This window comes from Rhinatrema bivittatum, chromosome 3, assembly GCF_901001135.1.
Source record: "Rhinatrema bivittatum chromosome 3, aRhiBiv1.1, whole genome shotgun sequence".
Lineage (NCBI taxonomy): Eukaryota > Metazoa > Chordata > Amphibia > Gymnophiona > Rhinatrematidae > Rhinatrema > Rhinatrema bivittatum.
The window spans coordinates 321,623,685-321,646,230 of NC_042617.1; the positions used below are offsets into that span (position 1 = coordinate 321,623,685).

General features: G+C 48.1%; 1 protein-coding gene across 2 annotated transcripts in view; it reads right to left on the reverse strand.

The window, feature by feature from the left end:
* CDC40 (cell division cycle 40) overlaps positions 1–22,546 on the reverse strand; it is a 119,750-nt gene that overhangs the window by 19,965 nt on the left and 77,239 nt on the right. The window contains exons 7-10 of one of the 2 annotated variants that reach the window (XM_029595277.1): positions 16,517–16,656; positions 12,166–12,240; positions 10,804–10,849; positions 2,596–2,697 (exon numbers count right to left, since the gene is read on the reverse strand). In XM_029595277.1, the coding sequence (XP_029451137.1) occupies positions 2,596–2,697; positions 10,804–10,849; positions 12,166–12,240; positions 16,517–16,656 (363 nt within the window). The remainder of the gene's footprint in view (positions 1–2,595; positions 2,698–10,803; positions 10,850–12,165; positions 12,241–16,516; positions 16,657–22,546) is intronic. The other variant, XM_029595279.1, reaches the window with a different exon arrangement.

The following is a 22,546-nucleotide window of genomic DNA, read 5'->3' on the forward strand; positions in this document are numbered from 1 at the left end:
CCCGGTGTCACCCCCGACGCTGCTGCCCGCACTGGCCGGGTCCTCGACCCTCAGCAGTGGCCTCAACCTGGAGGGGATGGTCCTCTCAGGACCTTCCAACCCTCCTGGGAGGCTCCACCGACGGGAGACTTCTCATCCTTCTGCAGATGACTTCCTGTAAAAATTGATCCTTCCTTTTTTTTTTTTTTTTGAAGTAATCAACCTTGAGAATCCTAATCCTCTTATTAATCTTTTTTTTTTTTTTTTTAAACTATCCCTGACTGACTAGGCCCGAACAAAAACCCTCGGGATCCCAGAGACTGTGGGTGGACCTGCCCCATCTGCTGGAGACAGAGAAAGACTGAGGGGCTGTGGGTGGCACCTTACTATATGTAGGGAGCCCGTCAAGTTTTGCTCTGTCTCCATCTGCTGGTGCGGAGTCACAACCCAGGTGTCTGGACTGATCCGGGTACGTACAGGGAAATGGAGGCTGCTCCCGTGCGAATCGGAAGCGGCCCAGGCCTCCGCCCCTCGGCATCGTGCGTGCTGCGTGATTTTCCTGCCTTCAGAGCGGGCGCCCCCCGCGCCTAATCGGATCGATGCGGAGGACCCTCGCTCCCGGGTAAGCACCGGGAGCAGAGGCCTTTGCGGGAGAGCCGGAGCCCCGGCTCTCCACACGACTGACAAACCGTCCCCCTAGGCATGTTTTGGTAGCTGGGTTGAAGTCCACCCCCTCCGGAGGCCCGGGAGACTAGCGGCAGGCTTGGCTGAGGTAAGAGGAAAAAAATTAAATAAAGAATCATCTTCTTTTTTTTTTTTTTTAAACTCAGCCACAGGAGGAAAGGCGCTGGGGGAAAAAGAAGGCTCAGCGAAATGAATACCTCTCTGAGGGAGGGGGAGAGTGACCGGCCCACCAGTAAGTCCTCCCCCTCTGCTCACTGGGGGAGGGCAGCGAAAGTCTCCGGGTATTGGCTAGAGGGCAATGTCCTGCCATGCCTGCCGCTGCCTAGCTGCTCTGAACAAACTTCACCTACCTAATTAATTCTTGAATTTTGTTTCTTTTTTTTTTTAAATGATCTAGTCAAAGGTTCTCCACAAATGTAAATATTCCTGACAATTTAGTTTACACCAAACCTGACGGGGCAAGGCCCCAAGAACCTTAAGGACAGGACCGCAGGCTACGCCTCTCAATCTGCTGGAATCAGAGAAGATACTGAGGGATCGCAGGTGGCACCCCGGGTTATGTGGGAGGTGCTTTTCAGTTTCTCTCTGACTCCATCTGCTGGAAGGGAGGCATAACCCAGCAGCCTGGACTGATCCTGGTACGTACAGGGAAAAGTCATTTGTTACAAACAGGTGCAAAAAATGGTTGGGCTATATAATGTACAGCATAGCTGATACACCCCAAGACACTGCTACTGCTTCTGCTCATCAAGGATGTCTGGAGATGAATTATTTGATCAGAACTTAATAATGCAAGTCAATGTATTTTCAAACTTTAAGTAGCTGATGGAGAAAAAAACAGAAAGGAAGTCAATTCCCTACTGTAGAAACAGGGAATAAATTGCATCGAATGTCTTGTGTGCATCAGTACAAGTAAAAAAAAAAACACAAACCGAAAAACACCCTGACACAAAATGTTAGGGAGCACACAGACTAATCCTAACACCAGACACGCATACTACAGCTCTGGGACGAGGAGGAGCTGTTTGGTTAAAATCTTCTCGGCTCACTCTCTCTTCAATCCAGTCACCAATACCGTAAATTATGCTGGGACACTGGGCCAGTACTGGCTCAGAGGGGAGAGTGTCCCCTAACACCATGCTGGGACACTGGGCCAGTGCTGGCTCAGAGGGGAGAGTGCCCCCTAACACCATGCTGGGACACTGGGTCAGTGCTGGCTCAGAGGGGAGAGTGTCCCCTAACACCATGCTGGGACACTGGGTCAGTACTGGCTCAGAGGGGAGAGTGCCCCCTAACACCATGCTGGGACCCTGGGTCAGTACTGGCTCAGAGGGGAGAGTGTCCCCCAACACCTTGCTGGGACGCTGGGTCAGTGCTAGCTCAGAGGGGAGAGTGTGCCCTAACACCATGCTGGGACACTGGGTCAGAGGGGAGAGTGTCCCCCCAACACCATGTTGGGACACTAGGTCAGAGGGGAGAGTGTCCCCCCAACACCATGCTGAGACACTGGGTCAGAGGGGAGAGTGTCCCCCAACTCCATGCTGGGACACTGGGTCAGAGGGGTGAGTGTCCCCCCAACACCATACTGGGACACTGGGTCAGTGCTAGCTCAGAGGGGAGAGTGTCCCTAACACCATGCTGGGACACTGGGTCAGAGGGGTGAGTGTCCCCCCAACACCATACTGGGACCCTGGGTCAGTACTGGGTCAGAGGGGAGAGTGTCCCCTACCATTGTGCTGGGGAACTCTGTCAGACCTGATTCAGAGGAGTGTGTTCTGTATACTAAGTCACCACCATCGTCAGAGCAACCAGTTTTCCTTGGAAGTCTTCAATCCAAGTTCTGGCCAAACTTGATTCTACAAAATGTCTGCGTTTGTACAGAATTAAGAGCCCAAAGTGGTGCAGCAGCAGGCATTACTATGCTTACTTTACCTGTTTCAGCGTCCCAGAGTTTGAGATACCGATCATATGCTGCACTAAGAAACTGAGTCCCGACATTATTAAAACAGATGTCTCGCACAGCCTTATTGTGTCCTGCAAGACAAAAAGAAAGAGCAACACTTATCTCTTGTCTTTACATCCCACCCACCCCTTTACCACAGGTGTAGTCAGAGTGAAATTGGGTGCAGATAGAGCGATAGAGGTTTGTTACAGGAAAATTGGTTCTTGCCTGCTAATTTTTGTTCCAGTAGTACCACACTTCAGTCCAGACTCCTGGGTTTTGCCTCCCTTCCAGCAGATGGAGACAGAGAAAGTTTCACTTATATTGCCACATAACAGTGCCACCTGCAGTCTCTCAGTATTAATCTGGACCCAAGCCAAAATCCAAATAAATACCAACACCGTAACTAACATCCCCTGAATAAGCAGTGGGAAGTGGAAACCTAGAACAGATAACTGTGCCCACATGGCAAGGACTAACAAAACCTGTGCCGTTCTTCAGAGTAATCACAAAAACCGACTGAGCGCACTCTCCAAATCTCCCTTTCCTCCAATGAGCGGGACTCTGGACTGATCTTTGGAACTACAGGAACAAAAATTAGCAGGTAAGAACCAATTTTCCTTTCCCTGTATGTACTCAGATCAGTCCAGACTCCTGGGATTTACTAAAGTTTCCTTAAATGGGGTGGGACCATGAGAGTCCCGCTGGAGGAACACTCTCACCAAAATCCATGGCCTCTGGGGCCTGGTCATCCAAACGATAATGCCTGGTGAAAATGCAATGACTTTCAAGTAGCCGCCTAACAAATCTCCTGTGGCAATACCTGCTGACATTTGGCCCAGAAGGTCACCTGAGAACTAGCAGAATGAGCCCTTAACCCCTCAGGGATAGGACGACCCTGACAGATATATGCCAAACCTATGGCTTCCTTCAACCATCACACAATCGTGGATTTTGACGCCTTCTGAATTTTTTGCACCACTCCACAGCACAAAAAGACGATCCGACAACCAGAAGATATTAGTGACCTTAAGACACTCTTAAACAAGCAGTTGTTAAACCTCTCCTCAAGAAACCCTCTCTTGACCCCAAAGACCCTGCGAATTTCCGTCCTATATCCAACCTCCCTTTTATTGCCAAGATAATGGAAAGAGTAGTCAACTCACAGCTTATGGACTACTTAGAAAACCACAATATCCTTCATGCTGCATAATTCGGCTTCCGTAAACATCTTAACACTGAAACCCTCCTCCTTACACTCACCGACCACCTCCTTATAGGAATGGACAAGGGTACCAGCTATCTTCTCGCTCTCCTGGACATATCAGCCGCCTTTGATACTATATGCCACAATCACCTACTTGTCCGCTTAGAAAGTATTGGTATCTCTGGTTTGGCACTAGCTTGGCTCAAATCCTACCTTTCAAACAGAACTTTCTCTGTCAAAATAGGCAATGCTACCTCCACTTCCCTCCCCTTACTACAAGGTGTCCCACAAGGCTCTTCCCTCTCCTCCACCCTCTTTAATATTTACCTTACCCCCCTATGCCATCTCTTAACAGATCTCAAACTCAACTTCTATCTCTATGCTGATGACATCCAAATCTTAATCCCCATCCACAATTCAATATCTGACGCCTTGAAGTACTGGGAAACCTGTCTCATCCCTATTAATGCTCTACTAACGAACCTCCACCTCGCTCTGAACACAAATAAAACGGAACTACTACTAATCTCCCCCCACTCCAAACCACATTCACCTCACGATCCCATCTGTCAACCCGCTATAAATCAACCCTTTGTAAGAGACCTTGGAGTCCTCCTGGATGAACAACTAAACATGAAAAAATATGTAAGTTCCATCCTCAAAAGTGGTTTCCACAAACTAAATGTCCTGAAAAAACTTAAGCCACTGCTACACTCTCAAGACTTCCGCACTGTTATTCAAACCTCCCTACTTGCTAAACTCGATTACTGCAATTCTTTACTCTTAGGCCTCCCACACCACGATCAAACCACTCCAAATGTTGCAAAATGCAATAGCCAGAATCATCACCAACTCCCGCAAAACAGACCACATCACCCCCATTCTGAAGGGCCTTCACTGGCTGCCCATCCCCTTCAGAATTCTTCACAAAACTCTTACCACCATACACAAATCCATCTTCTCACACAACTCCCTTTGGCTCGACATACCATTCAGCCCTGTCACCCAGACCCGTCCCACCAGATCAATCCACAAAGGAACCCTGCTAGTACCTCCTCTAAAAACAGCTCGCCTCTCTTCCACTAGGGAAAGAGCTCTCTCTATTGCAGGCCCCACCAAATGGAACTCCCTGCCCATGACGCTTCGATTAGAACCTTGCCCAATCAAATTCAGATCCAAATTAAAGACTTGGCTATTCCATCAAGCCTTCCCTGACTAATCGACCTCCCCAGCAATACTGCCCCTCTATCTGTAATTTACTCCCCCTATACCCTACCCCTGCCCTTTTGTAACACACCCCCCTGTCCCAGCCCCTTCCCCCTGTCTTTTTCTAACATGTTGCCTTCCATGCTGGTGCTCTCCCGCACCTCTCCCTTTATATTAAACATATCATTATGTAGCCTCTTATATTAGAACTTGCAATTATTATTTATTTTAAATACATATTTATCAGTTGTTTTAATTGTTCTCTAGTTGTAGTTTCCCCCTTTTCCGGCTTTTCTATTGCGCTAACCAGACTTACTTTCCCTGTTATAATGTATTTCCTTCGCTTTTGTTAATATGTGAACCGGCATGATGTGCCTCTCTAATGCCGGTATATAAAAGTTATTAAATAAATAAATAAATTTACATGCAAGAGCCTCAAACTCTCTCGCGTGAGGTGCTGTAGCATCCAACTTGGAAAGGCTGGAAGCTCTACGGATTGACTTAAGTGAAACGACACCACCACCTTTCGAAGGAAGAAAGGAACGAACTCCTCTCAACGAGATTCCAGAATCCGTAATCCTCAAAAAAGACCCCTATATGACAAGGCTTGAAGTTCTGAGATCCTTCTATCAGAACGAATTTCCACCAAGAAAACCACTTAAAGTGAGATCTTTCATGATAGCCCTTCTAAGAGGCTCGAATGCACACACACCCTTAAGGACCAAGTTAAGGCTCCAAGAGGAACAAGACTTCCGAACTGGAGGATGTAAATGCTTTGTCCCCAGGAGAAAACGCACCATATCCGGATGTGCAGCTAGAGCTGCCTCCTGCACCTCGTCTCAAAGACAACCCAAACTAACTCCCTTTGCCAGAAGGTCAGAATATGCGCCACAGATGCTCGAATAGGGTCAACCCCCTGCTCCGTGCACCAATCCTCAAAAACTCTCCAGACCCTCATATACGCCAAGGAGGTGGAAGGCTTTCTAGCTTGCAACACAGTAGAAATGACATCTCAGAATATCTTTTTTCCCTTAAGTGTTTCCTCTCAAAAAGTCAAGTCGCGAGACAGAAGTGAGTTGCCTGATCTGAAAATATGGGACCTTGGTGCAGAAACGTTGGTAGATGAGTGAGCCTCAATGGCCCGTCCATCGCCAGATTGATCAGATTTGTAAACCAAGGCCGCCAAGGCCACTCCAGAGTGTCTAGAATTATTTCCCCCGATGAATCTCTACATGTCGCATTATCTTGCCCACCAGCGGCCACGGCAGAACCACATACAGTAGAATGTCCTGCAGCCAAAAAAGAACCAAGGCATCAACCTCTTTTGCTCCACGCTCTTTTCTGAGACTGAAGAAGCGCAGCACCTTGGCATTTCGCTGAGTTGCCATTAAATCCATGTGGGGTCTGCCCCATCTGCAACTGATGAGGTGCAGTTTCCTCAGACAACTCCCATTCTCCGGGGATCCAGCTGTTGTCCACTAAGATAATCTGCTTGCACACTGTCTGTCCCTGCTATGTGAGAAGCTGCGAGGAACAGATGCTGCTCTGCCCAGTGGATTAACTCCTGGGCTTCCTGAGCCGCTGCACGACTCTTGGTATCACCCTGTCGGTTGATGTAAGCCACAGTTATCGCATTATCAGACAAGATCCTGACTGGTTGGCTGTGCAAAAGAAGTAGAAACGCCCGCAGCGCAAATCGCACCACTCATCTCTAAGCGACTGATAGACCATGATGCTTCCTCCGCTGATCACTGGCCCTGTTTCGACTAAGCTTGGCAGACAACTCCCCATCTGGAGAGACTGGTGATGGTGGTAAGATTTATCCACTCTGGAACCTCCAAAGTCCACCCTGTAACACAACTGGTCCCGACCAAGCCACTACGAAAGACTGGACCTGGCTAACTCTGTAAGAGGAAGTTGAAATTGCTCTGACAAAGGATCCCTCCAGGAAAGCAACGCCTACTGCAGAGGCCTCATATGAGCAAACGCCTAAGGAACCAGCTCCAAAGTGGAGGCCATGGAACTGAGAACCTGCAAATGATCCCCAGACCCAACAACGTTCCTCTGTGAGAAAAACCTTCCCTACCCTGGTATTGAAACGTGCCCCCAGAAACTCTAACACCTGAGAAGGGGAAAGATGACTGACATATTTACTATGCACCCCAGGGATCTCAAGAGCTGCAGCACAAAGTCCACTGCCTATCTACAAAGGACCTCTGACTTTGCTCGAATAAGCCAGTCGTCCAGATATGGATGAACCAGGATGCTCTCCTTCCTGAGAACCACACCATCACAACCATCACCTTGGTGAAGGTCCTCGGAACAGTCGCCAGACCGAACAGAAGAGCACAAAATTGAAAGTGTGTCCCTAGGACCATGAACCAGAGATACTTCTGATGGTCCAGCTGGATCTCTATGTGCAAGTACGCCTCTGTCAAATCCAGGGACGCCAAGAACTCTCCCTTGCGCACTGCAGCAATTACTAAGCATAAGGTCGCCATCTGAAAACAAGGAACCTTGAGAGCCACATTGACTCTCTTTAAGACCAAAATTGAGTGAAAAATTCCCCCCTTCTTTGGAACCACAAAATAAATGGCATAACGTCCTGATCAGCATTCCTCTAGGGGGATGGGAACAATGGCTCCCAGAATCTGTAGGCAGGTGAGGGTTTGTTGCATTACCCACCTTTTTTTCCACGGAAGCGCAAGGAGATACCATGAATAAGTCCCTTAGTGGACAAGCAAATTCTTATCACACTTAAGATCCACTGGTCTGATATGATCTTGGCCCACTCCTCATATATATATAAAAAAAAAAAAAAAAAGTCAACCAACCCCCCTTAGGCCTGGAACTGAGGAGTGGGCTGACCCCGCTTCATTGGGTGGATTTGGCTCCACCACCACCCTGGCTAGAGCCATCCCTGTTCAGCTTTCAACCTCGAAAGGCCTGGTTCCAGGAATGTTGCCTCCCCGAGGCCTGCCTCTGGGCTCCTCCTGAAGCCCTACCTTGCCGAAAACACCTATTCCCTAGGAACTGAGAATGCAAAGTAAAAGAACCTTTGCCTCTTTCAGCTTATCCTCAGGTAATTTATGACCTTTATTCTCTCCCAGATGTTTGGAGAAGACTTGGAGGAGCTGATCAAAGAGCAGCTTTCCTTTGAGAGGCAACGCTCCTAACTGAGACTTGGATGAAACATCCGCTGACCAGTTTCTCAACCAAAGAAGTCATCTGACCGAGATTGCTGATATCATTGTTCTAGAAGAAGTCCTTATGAGGTCATACAACGCATCAGCTCCATAGGCAACCACAGCTTCCAGCCACTCCACCTACTTTGCCTCTGATGTAGACATGGATTTGTTTGCCTGTAACTGCTGCACCCAGCGCAGTACAGCCCAAAGCATAAAACTGCTGCACACCGCAGCACGAATGCCTAGAGCAGACACCTCAAAAATCTTCTTGAGATGGTCTTCGAGCTTCTTATCCTGCAGATCCTTCAGCGCTGCAGAATCGGCCATCAGAATGGTCATTTTCTTAGTAACTGCTGACACTGAGGCATCCACTTTTGGAACCTCAACAGTTCCAGTGTGTCCTCAAGCAAAGGATTTGACTTATCCATCACTCTACCAATCTTCAAACCAGTCTCCGGAGTATCCCACTCCCTCAGCATCAAATTTTTAACTGACTTATGGAAAGGAAAAGCCTTCGTTGGACCTCGTAAGCCAACCATGAGCGGATCCACATCCCCCATAAAGGTTCTCTAGTGGAACCTTTATCCCTAACTCTGCAAAGACATAGGGGATCAGGGGTCCCAACTCTTTCCTGTGGAACAGGCGAATCACCTTCAGATCGTCTCCCTCCTCAGCCGGGGCTTTCTCCAGCCCCTCCTCTGGATCATGACCCTCTAGAGAAGATCTACATCAGGAGGGTCCACTCCAGGTGGAGCTCCATCCTCCAAAACATTAGAGGGTTCGTCTGCCACGTTTGCCTGTGCGGGCATCCCAAGGACTTGCTGAACCCTTGTAACACCAGTAGTCCAAGAATCCCTGGACCTCTTCCTGGGCTGCGGACCTACTGAAGCCCCCTGCTTGGAACCATGCTGCCCGGCGGCTTTCCTGGCCAAATAAGCTTGTGCAATAGGATGAAATCTGATGAGAAGGTTGTAGAATCATCAGAAGTCTTCTCCAGGAGGTTTTCATTCTTCCCTGACTGAGATCCTCCACCCTGGTCCTCTTTGGGGCTCAGATCAACCGGGGACAGCGGCTGAGGGAGATCCCCCTCTGCCCTTGCAGCCTCAGAAGCAGCCGTTAAGGAAGGCAAAATGGCTACTGTTCCCCCGCTATTCGGGAAGGGACCTGCTGCTTCCCCTGACGCACCCGAGAACCTACCAGACCCGTACTGCCGTCACTGCGGTTGTCCCGGAATCACCCACTCCCCCAGAGAGGCATTGGAAACACAGGCCAGCCCGAAAGAGTCGGGGGCGTGCACTGCTGCATGCGGTGTACTTGCAGCTGTGCAGTATGCCTTCGGCCCACCCACGCAGTGGCTCTTGCGATTTGAGCCTGAGGAGCTGAAATTGCAAGAGCCACTGTAGCTGAGCCCGCGTCAGAGCCACTGTAGCCCCGCTCTCCCACCGAATGCAAGGGAAAGTAAATAAAGAGACTTTTCTCTCTCTTTTTTATTTTTTTTTTAACTTTACAAAAACCACTTCCCTGTAACTGAAGAATGACAACAGGCTCTGCAAGTCCTCCTGGGAAAGAGGGAACTGGCTCCACCAGATTTCTATCCCCAGAGGTAAAGGACTAAGCAAAATAAGGGAACTGAACCCCCTGCTCGTCCACCTCAGAACCAGGAGGGATGGCCCCACCAGGACCTACCAACCTCCTGGAAGGAAATGTTCAAGAAGCTAACAATCTCTCTCTCTCTTTTTTTTTTTTTTTTTAACCAGGTTTTGCATCTCTACCATCTGTGGAGACAGAGAAATACTGAGGGACTGCAGGTGGCACATTGGGTTAAGAACATAAGAACATAAGAAATTGCCATGCTGGGTCAGACCAAGGGTCCATCAAGCCCAACATCCTGTTTCCAACAGAGGCCAAAAACCAGGCCACAAGAACCTGGCAATTACCCAAACACTAAGAAGAACCCATGCTACTGATGCAATTAATAGCAGTGGCTATTCCCTAAGTATAATTGATTAATAGCCATTAATGGACTTCTCCTCCAAGAACTTATCCACTTATGTACAGTGTCAGTGAAACTTTCTCTGTCTCCATCTGCTGGAAGGGAGGCAAAACCCAGGAATCTGGACTGATCTGGGTATGTATAAGGAAGTTGGTTTATGCATTGTGTGTGTGATTTGTACCATGAATGTTGTATTGTAAAGCACCGAGAATTTTAGACTGCACACTCTATAAATAACAACTTCACTACACAGCCTACAAAGGACTCTTAAAGCAGCAAAACCACCCAGGTTTTTCCCTGAAATCTCTTCCTTTTCTGGGCTCCTGCTTCTCCTTCAGCTCTTCCAGGTTCAGATCATGCTTGGGCTGAGGAGCGGTATGCATGGCTGCATGCAGAATCTGCGTGATCGTGCATATTATGTTCCTTAAGGGAACATTGACAGGAATCAGACTCCTGTGCTCAGGATGGGAACGCTGCAGAGGTAGCATTCACAGCCCCTGCTGCTGCGCAGTGTCAGGATGTCCAGAGTCAGTCAAGATCTGTGCTCCTGGCTAAGCACTCTCAGTGCAATGCACAAGGTAAACAAACCGAGTAAATACATTACCTATAAACGTCCTCAAACATCTCCGTTCCTGATATACCTCCCAAAGCTGTGAAGCAAGTGGAAACACAGTAAACCTCATTATTCCTCACATTTTATAACAAAAGTGGCTGTAATGAGTCTATCTGGAGGCTAAGGTCCACCATATCTTCAGCGCTTTCAGGAGGAAACAGGTGCCGGAAACAGCAGGCTTATTTCCCCATTAGCAGACCTCTTTATACCTCTTCAAGAAAAGCAACCAGCAGCCTAAAAGGGCTGTTTTCTGAGTCCCCCTCCCCCCCCCACAGTGTTGCTGGCCATTCTTTAAGTATTAGTGACCTGTTTGGAGGGCTTTTTAACAGTCAGCTTCTAAGCTAAGAGCGCCCAAGAGTCTAGCATCTGCTTAATCAACCTCTAAAGATCAATTAGCAATTACTATAAGTCTCTGCCTTGCAAATGAAGAGAAACTGTGTGTGTCAGCCGGGGAAAAAGGTTTACGTACGTTGATAAATCGCTACTGCAATCTGCATGCAATGATTTGCAATCATCACTTATCAAACACAACCCCAGGCTGCATGTACCCACAAATTCCATAACACAGCACCATGCACTCTAAAAAAAAAACAAAACAAAAAAAAACACAAACCCCCAAAAAAACCAAAACAAAAAAACATATAATCCACGCTGCCTATTCAGGGATACTATATCACCATCTAAAACCCAATAACTATAATACAATAATATTAGTATGGAAAATAAGTCACCTCCAGCATACCATTTGGTATGAATATTGCATGGACATTCCCTGGGTTGTGTGCTCTCTATGAACAGCCCCAGCAGGTCCATATTTAGAAGTATGCGTGGAAGGATTGTGCATGTACTTTTATGCTCATACTAAATAGGCATTCTGGGAGTTGAAGTTGGCGGCAGGATCAGGATTTATGCACAGCCTTTTGATTTTCCAATGCTGCGATGGCTTAAAGCCGCTCTGAAAATCCTGGTTATAGTCTGCGAGTGAGAAGTACCTGCAGACTGTAGCCTCTTTGTGGAGTACGGAGCACCAGCCATTCTGAAGGCCTTGAACTCCAGTAATCTTCCCACTGGTACACCTGAAGGGTGAAATGATGGCTGATTCTGAAACCCGATTTCTCCAATCTAACACGGAGCTACCACAGAGCATCCTCTGTCTGGCCCTTAAAACAGGCCTTGGCTATACTGTGAAGCACAAGGACGCAGGCAGTGTAGTAATGTTTTTACATTTTTCAAACCTCACAACAGGAGAAGGGTAAATGAACATCTGACTGACTCCCTAAGAGAGAGATGGCGATTGTGCATGCATTACTGCTGCACAGGAACACCATGCTATATAGTACAGCTACCACTCACCTTGATCTTACAATCCATGGAACAGGAGAGCAATAAATGGCCAGAGACAGGAAGCAACCTGACTGCGCTGACACCCTACAAAAAAAATACAGCAGGAATTATTCACTTGCCAGGGAAAGGATGCCAGAAAGCTTTAACCAGCAGGAGGGAGGACATGGACTAATGGTAAGCACAATGGGCTGTGAATCAGGGGAACCAGGGTTCAAACCCCACTTCTCCAACCAACACTCCTTTTCACCTAGGGCACGTCACCATCTCCTGTTACCTCATACCTGAAAAAAAATGATCTAAACCACCTTTAGCTGAAACTGGAAAGGTGGCCTTGAAATAGAAAATAAAATTAACCCAGAGACCCTCTTTCCACCACACACAGAACAATGGATGGCAGGTAGTTTGTCCAGGATCTAGATGAGGAGGAAGAGGACGTGCAGGTCACAATTCATATCTCCGAGCAGAAGTGCTCATGGGCCATAACTGCTGGGGAATGTAGCAGAAAAGTCAGGGGTCCTAGACAGAGTCCACAGTATGATGCAGCAATATCTATAATCTACTGTAACACTTTGTGACAATTAAATCCACTGAGAAAATGTAGAGATTTATTAGACAAGCTTCAATGTTCCATGAATTGTATGCAGCCCAATGGCAGCACAGACTTCTTTCTCCTGCTGGAGACTGCAGAAACCGCTGTGTGTTTGCAGCTATCAGCAGCAAAAGGAAGAGAAGCCCAGGCCAGGGTCTGCCTGAGAATTGGGAATGGTATTTACTGACTATGCAACAACTTCAGCAGTAAAGAATGGAGGCTCTACAGCAGTGGCATGCGGTCAAGGCCTTCAAGCGATTCAGTTAATCCCCTCGACCTTCCCTCCCCTCCCCCCACCAGTTGTGTATCTGCGTGAACTGGCTGTGGCCAATAGGAACAGCAGCCTGTACTCCTACACGCGGTCAACAGAGGGGCCGGGCCAATAAGAAGCAGCTAGGGATTGGCAGAGCAGCACCAGCACAGCATGGGGCGAAGGTAGGACTCTGCTTCAGCTCAAAGCTAGGCCCCCATCTTCTACCCCCCAAGCAAAAAGGCAAGCAGAGAGTGAGAGTGTGGAACCGGGACAGGACCTTGATCCCATTGTCTGACAAGAGCTGGCTGAAGCTGCGCCTGTGGCCCCGTGCAGATGCAAACTTAGAGGCAGGAGCTAGGAGGAGAGGACCTTGCAGGAGGAGCTAGGAGGAGAGGACCTTGCAGCCCTTGCTTTTATGATCATGGCAGCATTTGAGTTAAGGTCAGTATGACAGTGAGCGAGTATGGGAGGGAAGAGGGGGCCACTGAGCAAGACTGCTGGGGACTGGATTGCTGGGGATTGGAGTGGGTGAGGGGGGATGAGCTGTAGCTACTCTTTGTTCTGCTTCTCTAAGATGCAAAGTAGGAAGAATTTGATTTTCTCTGTCATTTTTGGGAAATGTGCATCTCTGAATATTCTCTTGTATATAGTACAGAGAAAAATGCACTTGTTTTTATTTCTCCGGTCTTATATTCTTAGTAGAGTCTGCTTTTTGGGTTTTCCAGATCAGCTTTTGTCTTACTATTTCTAATTTATGGTCAGTTCTGTATTTGGTGAGGGTCTGTCAGTGCTTTGCTTGTGGGGATCAAGGTGAGGTATTCTACTAGTGTATAGTTTCTGTGTCAGGATCTGTTTTCCAAATCTGCACCTCCTAGTACAGGGTGTATTATGTTCTAGAGCAGTGAGGAAATGTATGAAACTGAGATACAGTAGCGTGTGTGTAAGGGAGCATGCATGTGAGCCTGAGAAGGTGCACATCTGTGAGCATGCGTGTGTGTGTTTCTTTATACTTTTATGGTAACTGGAATGCTGTGGTCTGGAGGGTCGGTGATATGTATGTGTGACAGAGATGAGGTTTTCTGTTACTGTGTAGGAATCTAGATAGGCTTGGAGGTGTATTGGTGTTTTACGGCCTAGTGTAATATATGAAGTGTTGCTTTTTCATAGGTAGGTTTAAGTGCTGGCAGTTAATGCTGTCTTGGTTTGGGAGGTTTACTATATTGTAATTGTAATTATAATTCAATTTGCCCGAGGCTTTCCAAGGCCCAAGCCCTTTTAACTTTTTTGCAAGCTTTTTTGGTTGACACCACAGCAGTGCATGTAAATATAATATACATGTTGTTCTAAGAGATATTTTTGCTCAGAAGACTGTACTATGTTTTTTTTTTTTAATGTAAAGCAGAGTTGCTTACCTGTAACAGGTGTTCTCCTAGGACAGCAGGATGGTAGTCCTCACATGTGGGTGACATCATCAGATGGAGCCCGGCATGGAAAACTTATGTCAAAATTTCTAGAACTTTGACCAGCACACTGAGCATGCCCAGCATGCCACTAATCCACGCAGCCACATGGGGTCCCTCTTCAGTCTCATAACATAGCATTACGATAAAAATAAAATAAGAAACATAGAAGAAACCCAACTCTGTGGGGTGGCGGGCAGGTTTAATGAGGACTAACATCCTGCTGTCCTAGGAGAACACCTGTTACAGGTAAGCAACTCTGCTTTCTTCTAGGACAAGCAGGATGGTAGTTCTCACACACGAGTGAATATGTAGCTACTGGCTGCTCCCAAACACAAAAGGGGATCAACAAGCACTAACCAGGTGCCAATGGGCACAACAACCACAGTGCTGTTGGTAAGAGAGGAGAAACAGCCTGAACCCAAACAACGGGCTCTATAGATAGGGAAAGTTGGGTTCTATACCTCAAACAGGTTCCAGAGAACAGACTGGCCAAATCTACTGTCACGTTGGCCTTTCTTGGTGAAGCCTCACCTGAGTACTGTGTTTAGTTCTGGAGACCTTATCTCAAAAAGGATAGAGAGGTGGTCCTGAGAAGGGCAACCAAAATGGTGTGGGGGTCAGTATCAGAAGACTTACGAGGAGAGGCTGAAGGATCTAAATATTTATACTCTGGAAGAGAGAGGTGCAGGGGAGACATGATGCGGACCTTCAGATACCTGAAAGAATTTAATGATGCACGAACTTCAATCCTTTTTCATTGGAAAGAAAACAATAGAACTAAGGATCACGAAATGAAACTCCAGGGGAGACGACTCAGCACCAATGTCAGGAAATATTTCTTTACGGAGAGGGTGGGCATGGAATAAACCCAGTGGATCCCTAAAGGCTGGAAATGAAGAAAAGGGTGCATGGGGGTAACTTGCTGGTGCAGTGGAACTATCCATAAGCAATAAGCCTTCATACTTTTGATGCAACTGCAACATTGCTCACCACTTCAACTGTAGCGGTAAAAGGGGAATTGGACCCCAGCTTTTAATGGTCTGGGGGTAACTCTGAATGGAGCAGCAGTTACTACACTTAACAGAATGCATGGAATTACTACCCTTAACCAATAAGCCTTGATGCTTTTTACGCAACTGCAACATCGCTTTCCGCTTTGATGGCGGGGGGGGGGGGGGAGACTAATTGGATTCAGATGACCACCAACACAGGCCCTGGCTTTTACTGTCTGGGGTACTGATACATAGACATAAGTGATAAAGCACAGGACTGCTTCTACAGCCAAGTCCAAAAGCAGAGCACGTCAAGCAGCACAGTCTGAATTTTCAAGAAGGCTCATTAGCCAGTAAAAATACTGCGAGCAGTAAATTTTTTATGGATTATCATAAGGCTTGGGGATAACTGCACGGAACGGCAGTTGCTACCCTTAAGAGAAAAATGGGAATAACCTGCATGGCGCAGCAGATACTACCAGAAGAACCTTGCTGGGCAGACTGGCTGGACCATATGGTCCTTTCTGCCATCATTACTATGTTACTATGCAAATCTCACTTTTTGGGATGAAAGTTTTGGTGGACAGAGAAAGTCAGGCAATTAGGCCTGGAAGGGGTGAAAGGGATGGGAGAATTAGTTGATTATGCCAGCAAGTGGGAGAGGAAAGGGAAAGGTATGTGCTTATACTGGGGCCGGAAAGGAATCGGATGTGCATTTACTGAATCCTCCTGTTTAGAACACCACCACACCCCACTGGTCTACAGCCCAATATACTGCCCAAAGATACCCGCCTCTACCTTATTGTTGGCGTGTTTGCCTCTCCCTTTCCGGCCATCTCTGGCCATTCCCTGAAAGAGGACACCGCCCCCGCCCCCCCCACCTCCCGCACAGCACCACCAAGCTTCAAACGTCTGCTTGAGCAAGGCGAGAGTGAAAGAATGGCTCTCTCTGCTCACTGAGTCTATCATATGCTTTCAGAGGGAATGAGCTGGGGGATTGAAGGCATCTCGTCTTCTGTAGTCTGAATGTATTAACCATTCATCTCTTTTACACAATTCATACCTTAGTGTGCCCAGACCATACGTGAATCTGTTTCTTGGGGAGGTAGCATTTCTCGGGTGGCTCCGAGGAGCGCAGGTTAATGCCAATGTCTTGAGGAATGTGCAGGTAAGATCGGCCTTGGTAATCATACATATCTTTAACTAGAAAGAAAACAAGAATGCAGAAAGTCAGAAGGGAAAGCACCCAAGAGGATGAGTTGAATCCAGGCCAAATGAGTGACTAGTGCGCTGCGTACATCGAATAGCGCTCTAGAAGTGATAAGTGACAGTAGCAGTACTGGAGTGAACGCCTGGGAGCGTCAGCATAAGAGAGAAGCTGCATGCTCAGGAATCAGGTCCAACATGAGCTCTACGATTTCTGTGCAGTGGCAGAAAAGGCTCAGCCAGGAGGGATAATGGTAAAGTTTTAGACCTCTCCCTGCCCTAGGGAAACTCTGCCAGACTTTCTATCAGCAGCTGTACAGTATTTACATAAAGGGGAAGAATTTTGTCCAGAGGAATTTCACCAGGCTATCCAGTCTAAAATGGAAGTTTCATGTTACTGGATAAATATCCTTAACTCTTGTGAAAACTGCTCTGAGTTGAGAGGAATTGGGTTTAACATCTCATCTGAAGCCCAAAACACTTGGCAGTACTGTGCTAGCAAAAGGAAAATTGATTCTTACCTGCTAATTCTTGTTCCTCTAATACCAAAGACCAGTCCAGACAAGTGGGTTTTGCATCCCTACCAGAAGATGGCGGCAGAGAATAAAAACGTTTCAGGTACTGCTACATAGCAGAGAGTGCCACCTGCAGTCTCTCAAAATTGACATGTACCCAAGCCAAGATAGAGTGAAAACTCTCAAAACTCAAATCAACTTCTCTCCAGGGCGAACAGACTAACAAAGAAACCAAATATCTTCAATCCTAAAGGCAAAGATAGATACACATAATAAGTTCTGCACCACAAACAAGCGACGCAACCACGACCTTTCGCAACCAAGGGAACAGGCTTCTGGACGGATCTGGGGTATTCCAAGAAAGAAAATTAACAGGTAAGAACCAATTTTCTTTTTCTGTTCTGTTCATATCCCAGATTAGTCCAGACAAGAGGGATGTACCCAAGCTTGCCTACACTGGGCGGGAACCCGAAAAACCTGCTCGTAACACACTCTCCCCAAACATAGCCTCCTCCGGCGCCCGAACATTCAATCCGTAATGCCTGGTAAAAGTGTGAAGCGAAGACCATGTCGCTGCTCTATAGATCTCCTGTGGCTACACCAGCTGACACTCAGCCTAGGAGGCCACTTGAACCCAAGTACAGAGCACATGCAACCCCTTTAGAACTGTATGACTTTCACAGAGATAGGCCAAAAAGATAGGCTCCTTCAATCAACAAGCAATCGAGGCTTTAGACGCCTTACTCCCTTTCTTTGCTTCGCTGTTCAAAACCAACAGATAATCCAAACGCCAAACACTGAAAAACAGTTAGTGACCTTAAGGTACCACAACAGAGTCACAGACATCCAATAAGTGAAAATCCCTCGATGTGGCGCCTCCAACGACAAATTCAGAAATGCTGGATGCTCCACCATCTGGTTAAGATGAAACGAGAAGACAACTATCAGTAAAAAATGAAGGCACCGACCGCAACACCCCATTCTCTGTAATCTGCAGGGAAGGATCTCTAAAGAACAAAGCTTGAAGCTCCAAAAACCACCTTGCTGAACAAATTGCCACCAGAAAGACAGACTTCAAGGCTCAAAAGGACGTCCACAAAGAACCCGCAGAACCAAGGTAAGGCTCCACAATGGACATCCTGAAAACTGGTGGGAGCAAAGGACTCGCCGCCTTCAAAAAATGTATGATGTCCAGATGAAAAGCCAATGGCCTCCTCTGTAGCTAACCTCTAAGACCTCCGAAGGCTACCACCTGTACCCGAAGCAAATTGTAGGCCAGTCCCTTTGTGAAGACCTGTAGCAAAAAGGCCAAAATCTGAGGAATGTATTTCCACAAGAGCTCCAGACCTGCCTCCAAAAACCAGGACTCAAAATGCTGTCCACATCTGAACATAGGCAAGAGAAGTGGATGACCTCCTAATGCAAGGCAGCAATAACTGGCTCCATGTACCCTTTCAGTCATAAGTGCCTCCACTCAAAATCCAAACCGCGAGACATAGGCAATACAAAGACGATATGCCTGATCTGAGAAGATGGGCCCTTGCTGAACTAACCCCTGCAGATGAGCCAATCTGATGGAACCATCTATTGCGAGATGAATCAGATCTGCAAACCACAGGCAATGCGGCCACTCATGCTACCAGAACCACCCTTCCTGCATGCCTCTCCATGTGTTGCAACACATGGTCGATGAGGAGCTTGGGGGAAACACACAAAGCAGGATCTCCATTGGCCAAGGAAGAACCAGAGCATTGATCCCCTTGGACCTGAACGCTCAACTGCAATTGAAGAACCGAGCTGCCTTGCAATGCCATCAGATTCAGTTGGGGGCTACCCCACCTGGTTAGGAGGAGGTCTAAGTCCTCTACAGACAACTCCCATTCCTCTGGGTCCAACTACTGCCTGCAAAACAGCTCCCCAACCTCTAAGGCTGGTATCTGGTCACCACCACCCAAAACCTCCAGATCCACTCCACTCTCCAAATTGAGGCAAGATGGCCACCACGAGAGACTGGATCTGGAATCCCCCCTGAAGTGGTAAAGGGAGGAGAAACTCCTCCGAAAGAAGATTCCAACAGGACAAAAGCACATTCTAGAGAGGTCACACATGAGTAAACGCCCCTGGCACCAATTCCAGCATAGATGCCATAGAACCCAGAACCTGCCAATAATCCCAGACCCTGGGCGCCGAAAGCCGGAGTAGGCAAAGCATCCGAGACCGCAACTCCAACAAATCCGAGGCAAGGAACCCCTTGCCAACATGGGAATGGAAACTCGCCCCCAGGTACTCCAACAACTGGGAGGGCACTAGCTGGCTCTTGCTAAGTTTACTACTAAGCCTAGAGACTGCAACATTTCCATGACCTGCCGAATCGACCAACAGAACTCCCCTTTCGACTTCGCCCAAAAGAACCAGTCAATCAAGTAAGGGAGTCAGTACTGCTAGAATCCTTTCCCTTTTCAGGGCCACAGCCACAGCCACCACTACCATCACCTTCATGAAAGTCTGCGCCTCTGTCGCTAATCCGAAAGGTCTCGCAACTGAAAATGCTGCCCTAGCACCATGAACCACAGAAACCTGCTGATGCTCTGAAGGTATGGGGACATGCAAATAGGCTTCCATCAAATAAAAAAATGCCAGAAATTCCACTTTACGGGCTGCTACTATCACTGTCCGCCATGACTCCATCCGGAAATGCGGAACTCAAAGTGCCACGCTGACCCTCTGGAGATCCAGAATGGGATGCCGATGTCCTCCTTTTTGGGAACTATGAAGTAAATAAGAGTACCTCCCCTGACAGAATGCCTTGGGTAGTATTGGCACAGTTGCAACATATCCCACACATCGCCTCTCGTTTGGCGCAGAATGTACAATGGGATATTCCCTGTCCGGATGAGAAAATTCTAAAGCGTAGCTGTCTCTGATCATGTCTAGGACCCATTGATCCAATGTGATCTTGGTTCACTCTTCATAAAAGAGGGCTAGCCTGCCTCTGATGGCTTTCAGAGAAGAGTGGACCAGCCTGACTTTTCCTCCCTTGGCACCCTGACTGGAGATATCCTGGGGGATCTTTGGTTCCTTTGAAAGGACTGCTGCTCTCTTGAGCTCTGCTTCTACAATGAAGAAATAAATCTCCTCATACCCTGGAAGTGAGGATGGGAAAACCTTCTTGCTGCCCTTCTTGTCCTCCGGCAACTTATTCCCCTTAGACTCCCCCAAGGCTTCATCAGTTGTTCCAGGTCCTCCCTGAACAGTTTGCCTTCAACAGGAAGACTGCATCGTTGTGACTTGAAGCACACGTCTGTCAAAAAATTATGCAACCAGAGGTGTCTCCATGCTGCCACCGCAGAGATCATGCTTCTGGTAGATGACCGAACAAAATATACAGCACATCCAGCACCCAGGCCATCTCAGCTTCCAACTGGGCTGCTTGCTTGGTATCGGTTGAAGGGGAAGACTCCTTCTCGAATACTTTCTGCACCCAGCACAGTCAGTCCCTTTGCCTCAGAGCGCCACCCGCAGACTCCAGGCCAAGACCTAAAACATCCTCTTCAGCTGAATCTCCAGACTATGGTCTTGGGCATCCTTCAGTGCAGCCACCCTACCATGGGGATGGTTGTCTTCTTGACCACCACCAAGACCGAAGCCTCCAACTTAGGAAGCAACATAGCTCCAGGGTCTCCTCTGGCAAGGAATATAACTTCGTTGTTGCCCTGCCTACCTCACCGCTCCGATGACCCTGAAAAAAAGCACTCGACCCTCCCCGAAAGTCTTGCCTGCCCACCTTAGGCTATTGCTGGGATCCCAGTGGAGGAGCATGTTTGCCTGCTGCTTCACCCATCTTTTTTTTTTTTTTGCTAAAATAAACTTTATATGTCATAAAAGGACAAAGTCCGAGGAAATTCCTGCAAAGCCACCGGAATATTTCTTCATGGACTGCCTAGCCTCATCACCACTTCTCTGGGTCCACCGAGAAATCATAGGCGGCCGGCAATAAAGGGGGTAGGGAATCCCTCTCTTTCCCCAATTCTCCTTGATAATTGCCATGTGGTGACAAAATGGCCGCTATTCCTGCCGTTTGACAGCCAAGCCCTCTTGCCTGCTGCAGCCGATTGGGTAAGAAGTTCTACCCCACACTGCCTCAGCGGATGCCCCGGAGCTTCTCCTCCTGAAGCACATTTTAGGCGTATACACATCTCCTCACAGGCCTTGCAGCACTTGCCATGTTCCGCAGCCACTGCCATTATAAGCACAGCTGCCACATTGCACGCTTACACTCAGGCGCATACTCTTCTTCCAACAGCCTTGGAGCACTAGCTGGGTCCCACGGCTGTCATCATAAGTGTGCACTCTTCCCCTTCGCTGGCCTTGCAGCACCTGCCGCGTCCCACGGATGAAGCCACTATGCGTGCACTTCGTGCTCGTTTGGGTCAGATATGCCTCCCGCTCGATGGCAAACTGCCCACCAACAGCTAGCACTGAAGCCCCCTTGACCCTAGTGCCCAGTGGGCCTTAACCGCTCGCTCGCCTTCTCCTCCCCTGGCTGTCTTGTGATCAGCCGGTCAGCGACCGCACCCACATTGCCTCATCTCCCCCCCCCCCCCCCCCCAGAAGACAGGCCTGTGAAAATACCCTTCCATAAAAAAGAGGGGGAATACACTCCTGATCGTGCTTAGATGCCAGAGGGCCAGCAAGAGCAGTACAAGGGGAAGGAGGGAGCCAGAACCACCGGCTTTCAGTCCCATCAGTGACCTGAGGCTGAGCTAAACCAGGGATACCAACCCCCTACTCGCCCTATTCCACCTGAAGGATGACCCACAAAGCTGCCTAACACCTCAGGGAGCCCACACGACAATCCTGTACTGTCTCTTGTTTTCCTTCCTTCTTTTTTTTTTTTTTTAATTTCCACCAGACTGCAGGTTTGCACACCCATCATCTGCTGGAGGGAGAGAGAGAGAGAGAAATACTGAGGGACTGCAGGTGGCACTCTTATGTAGCAGTGCCTGAAACGTTTTTATTCTCTGCTTCCATCTGCTAGTAGGGATGCAAAACCCAACTGTATGGGTTGATCTGGAGATACGAACAGGAACACAGGATTCACTCCTAACACTGTACTGGGACACTGGATCAGTACTGGCTCTGGGAGAAAAGCAGCACCCGATACAATGCTGGGATATTGGGTCAGTAGGAGGAATACCCTGACATCATGCTGGGACACTGGGTCAGAGGGGTGACTGTCCCCAAACACCATGGTGGGTCACTGAGTCAGTGCTGGGTCAGAGACAGAAATGTCCCCTAGCATCCACACTTTCACTTCCTGCAGAACCCTGGTCTCTGGACATTCCCATCCCAGTGCCATCCTTACCTGACCT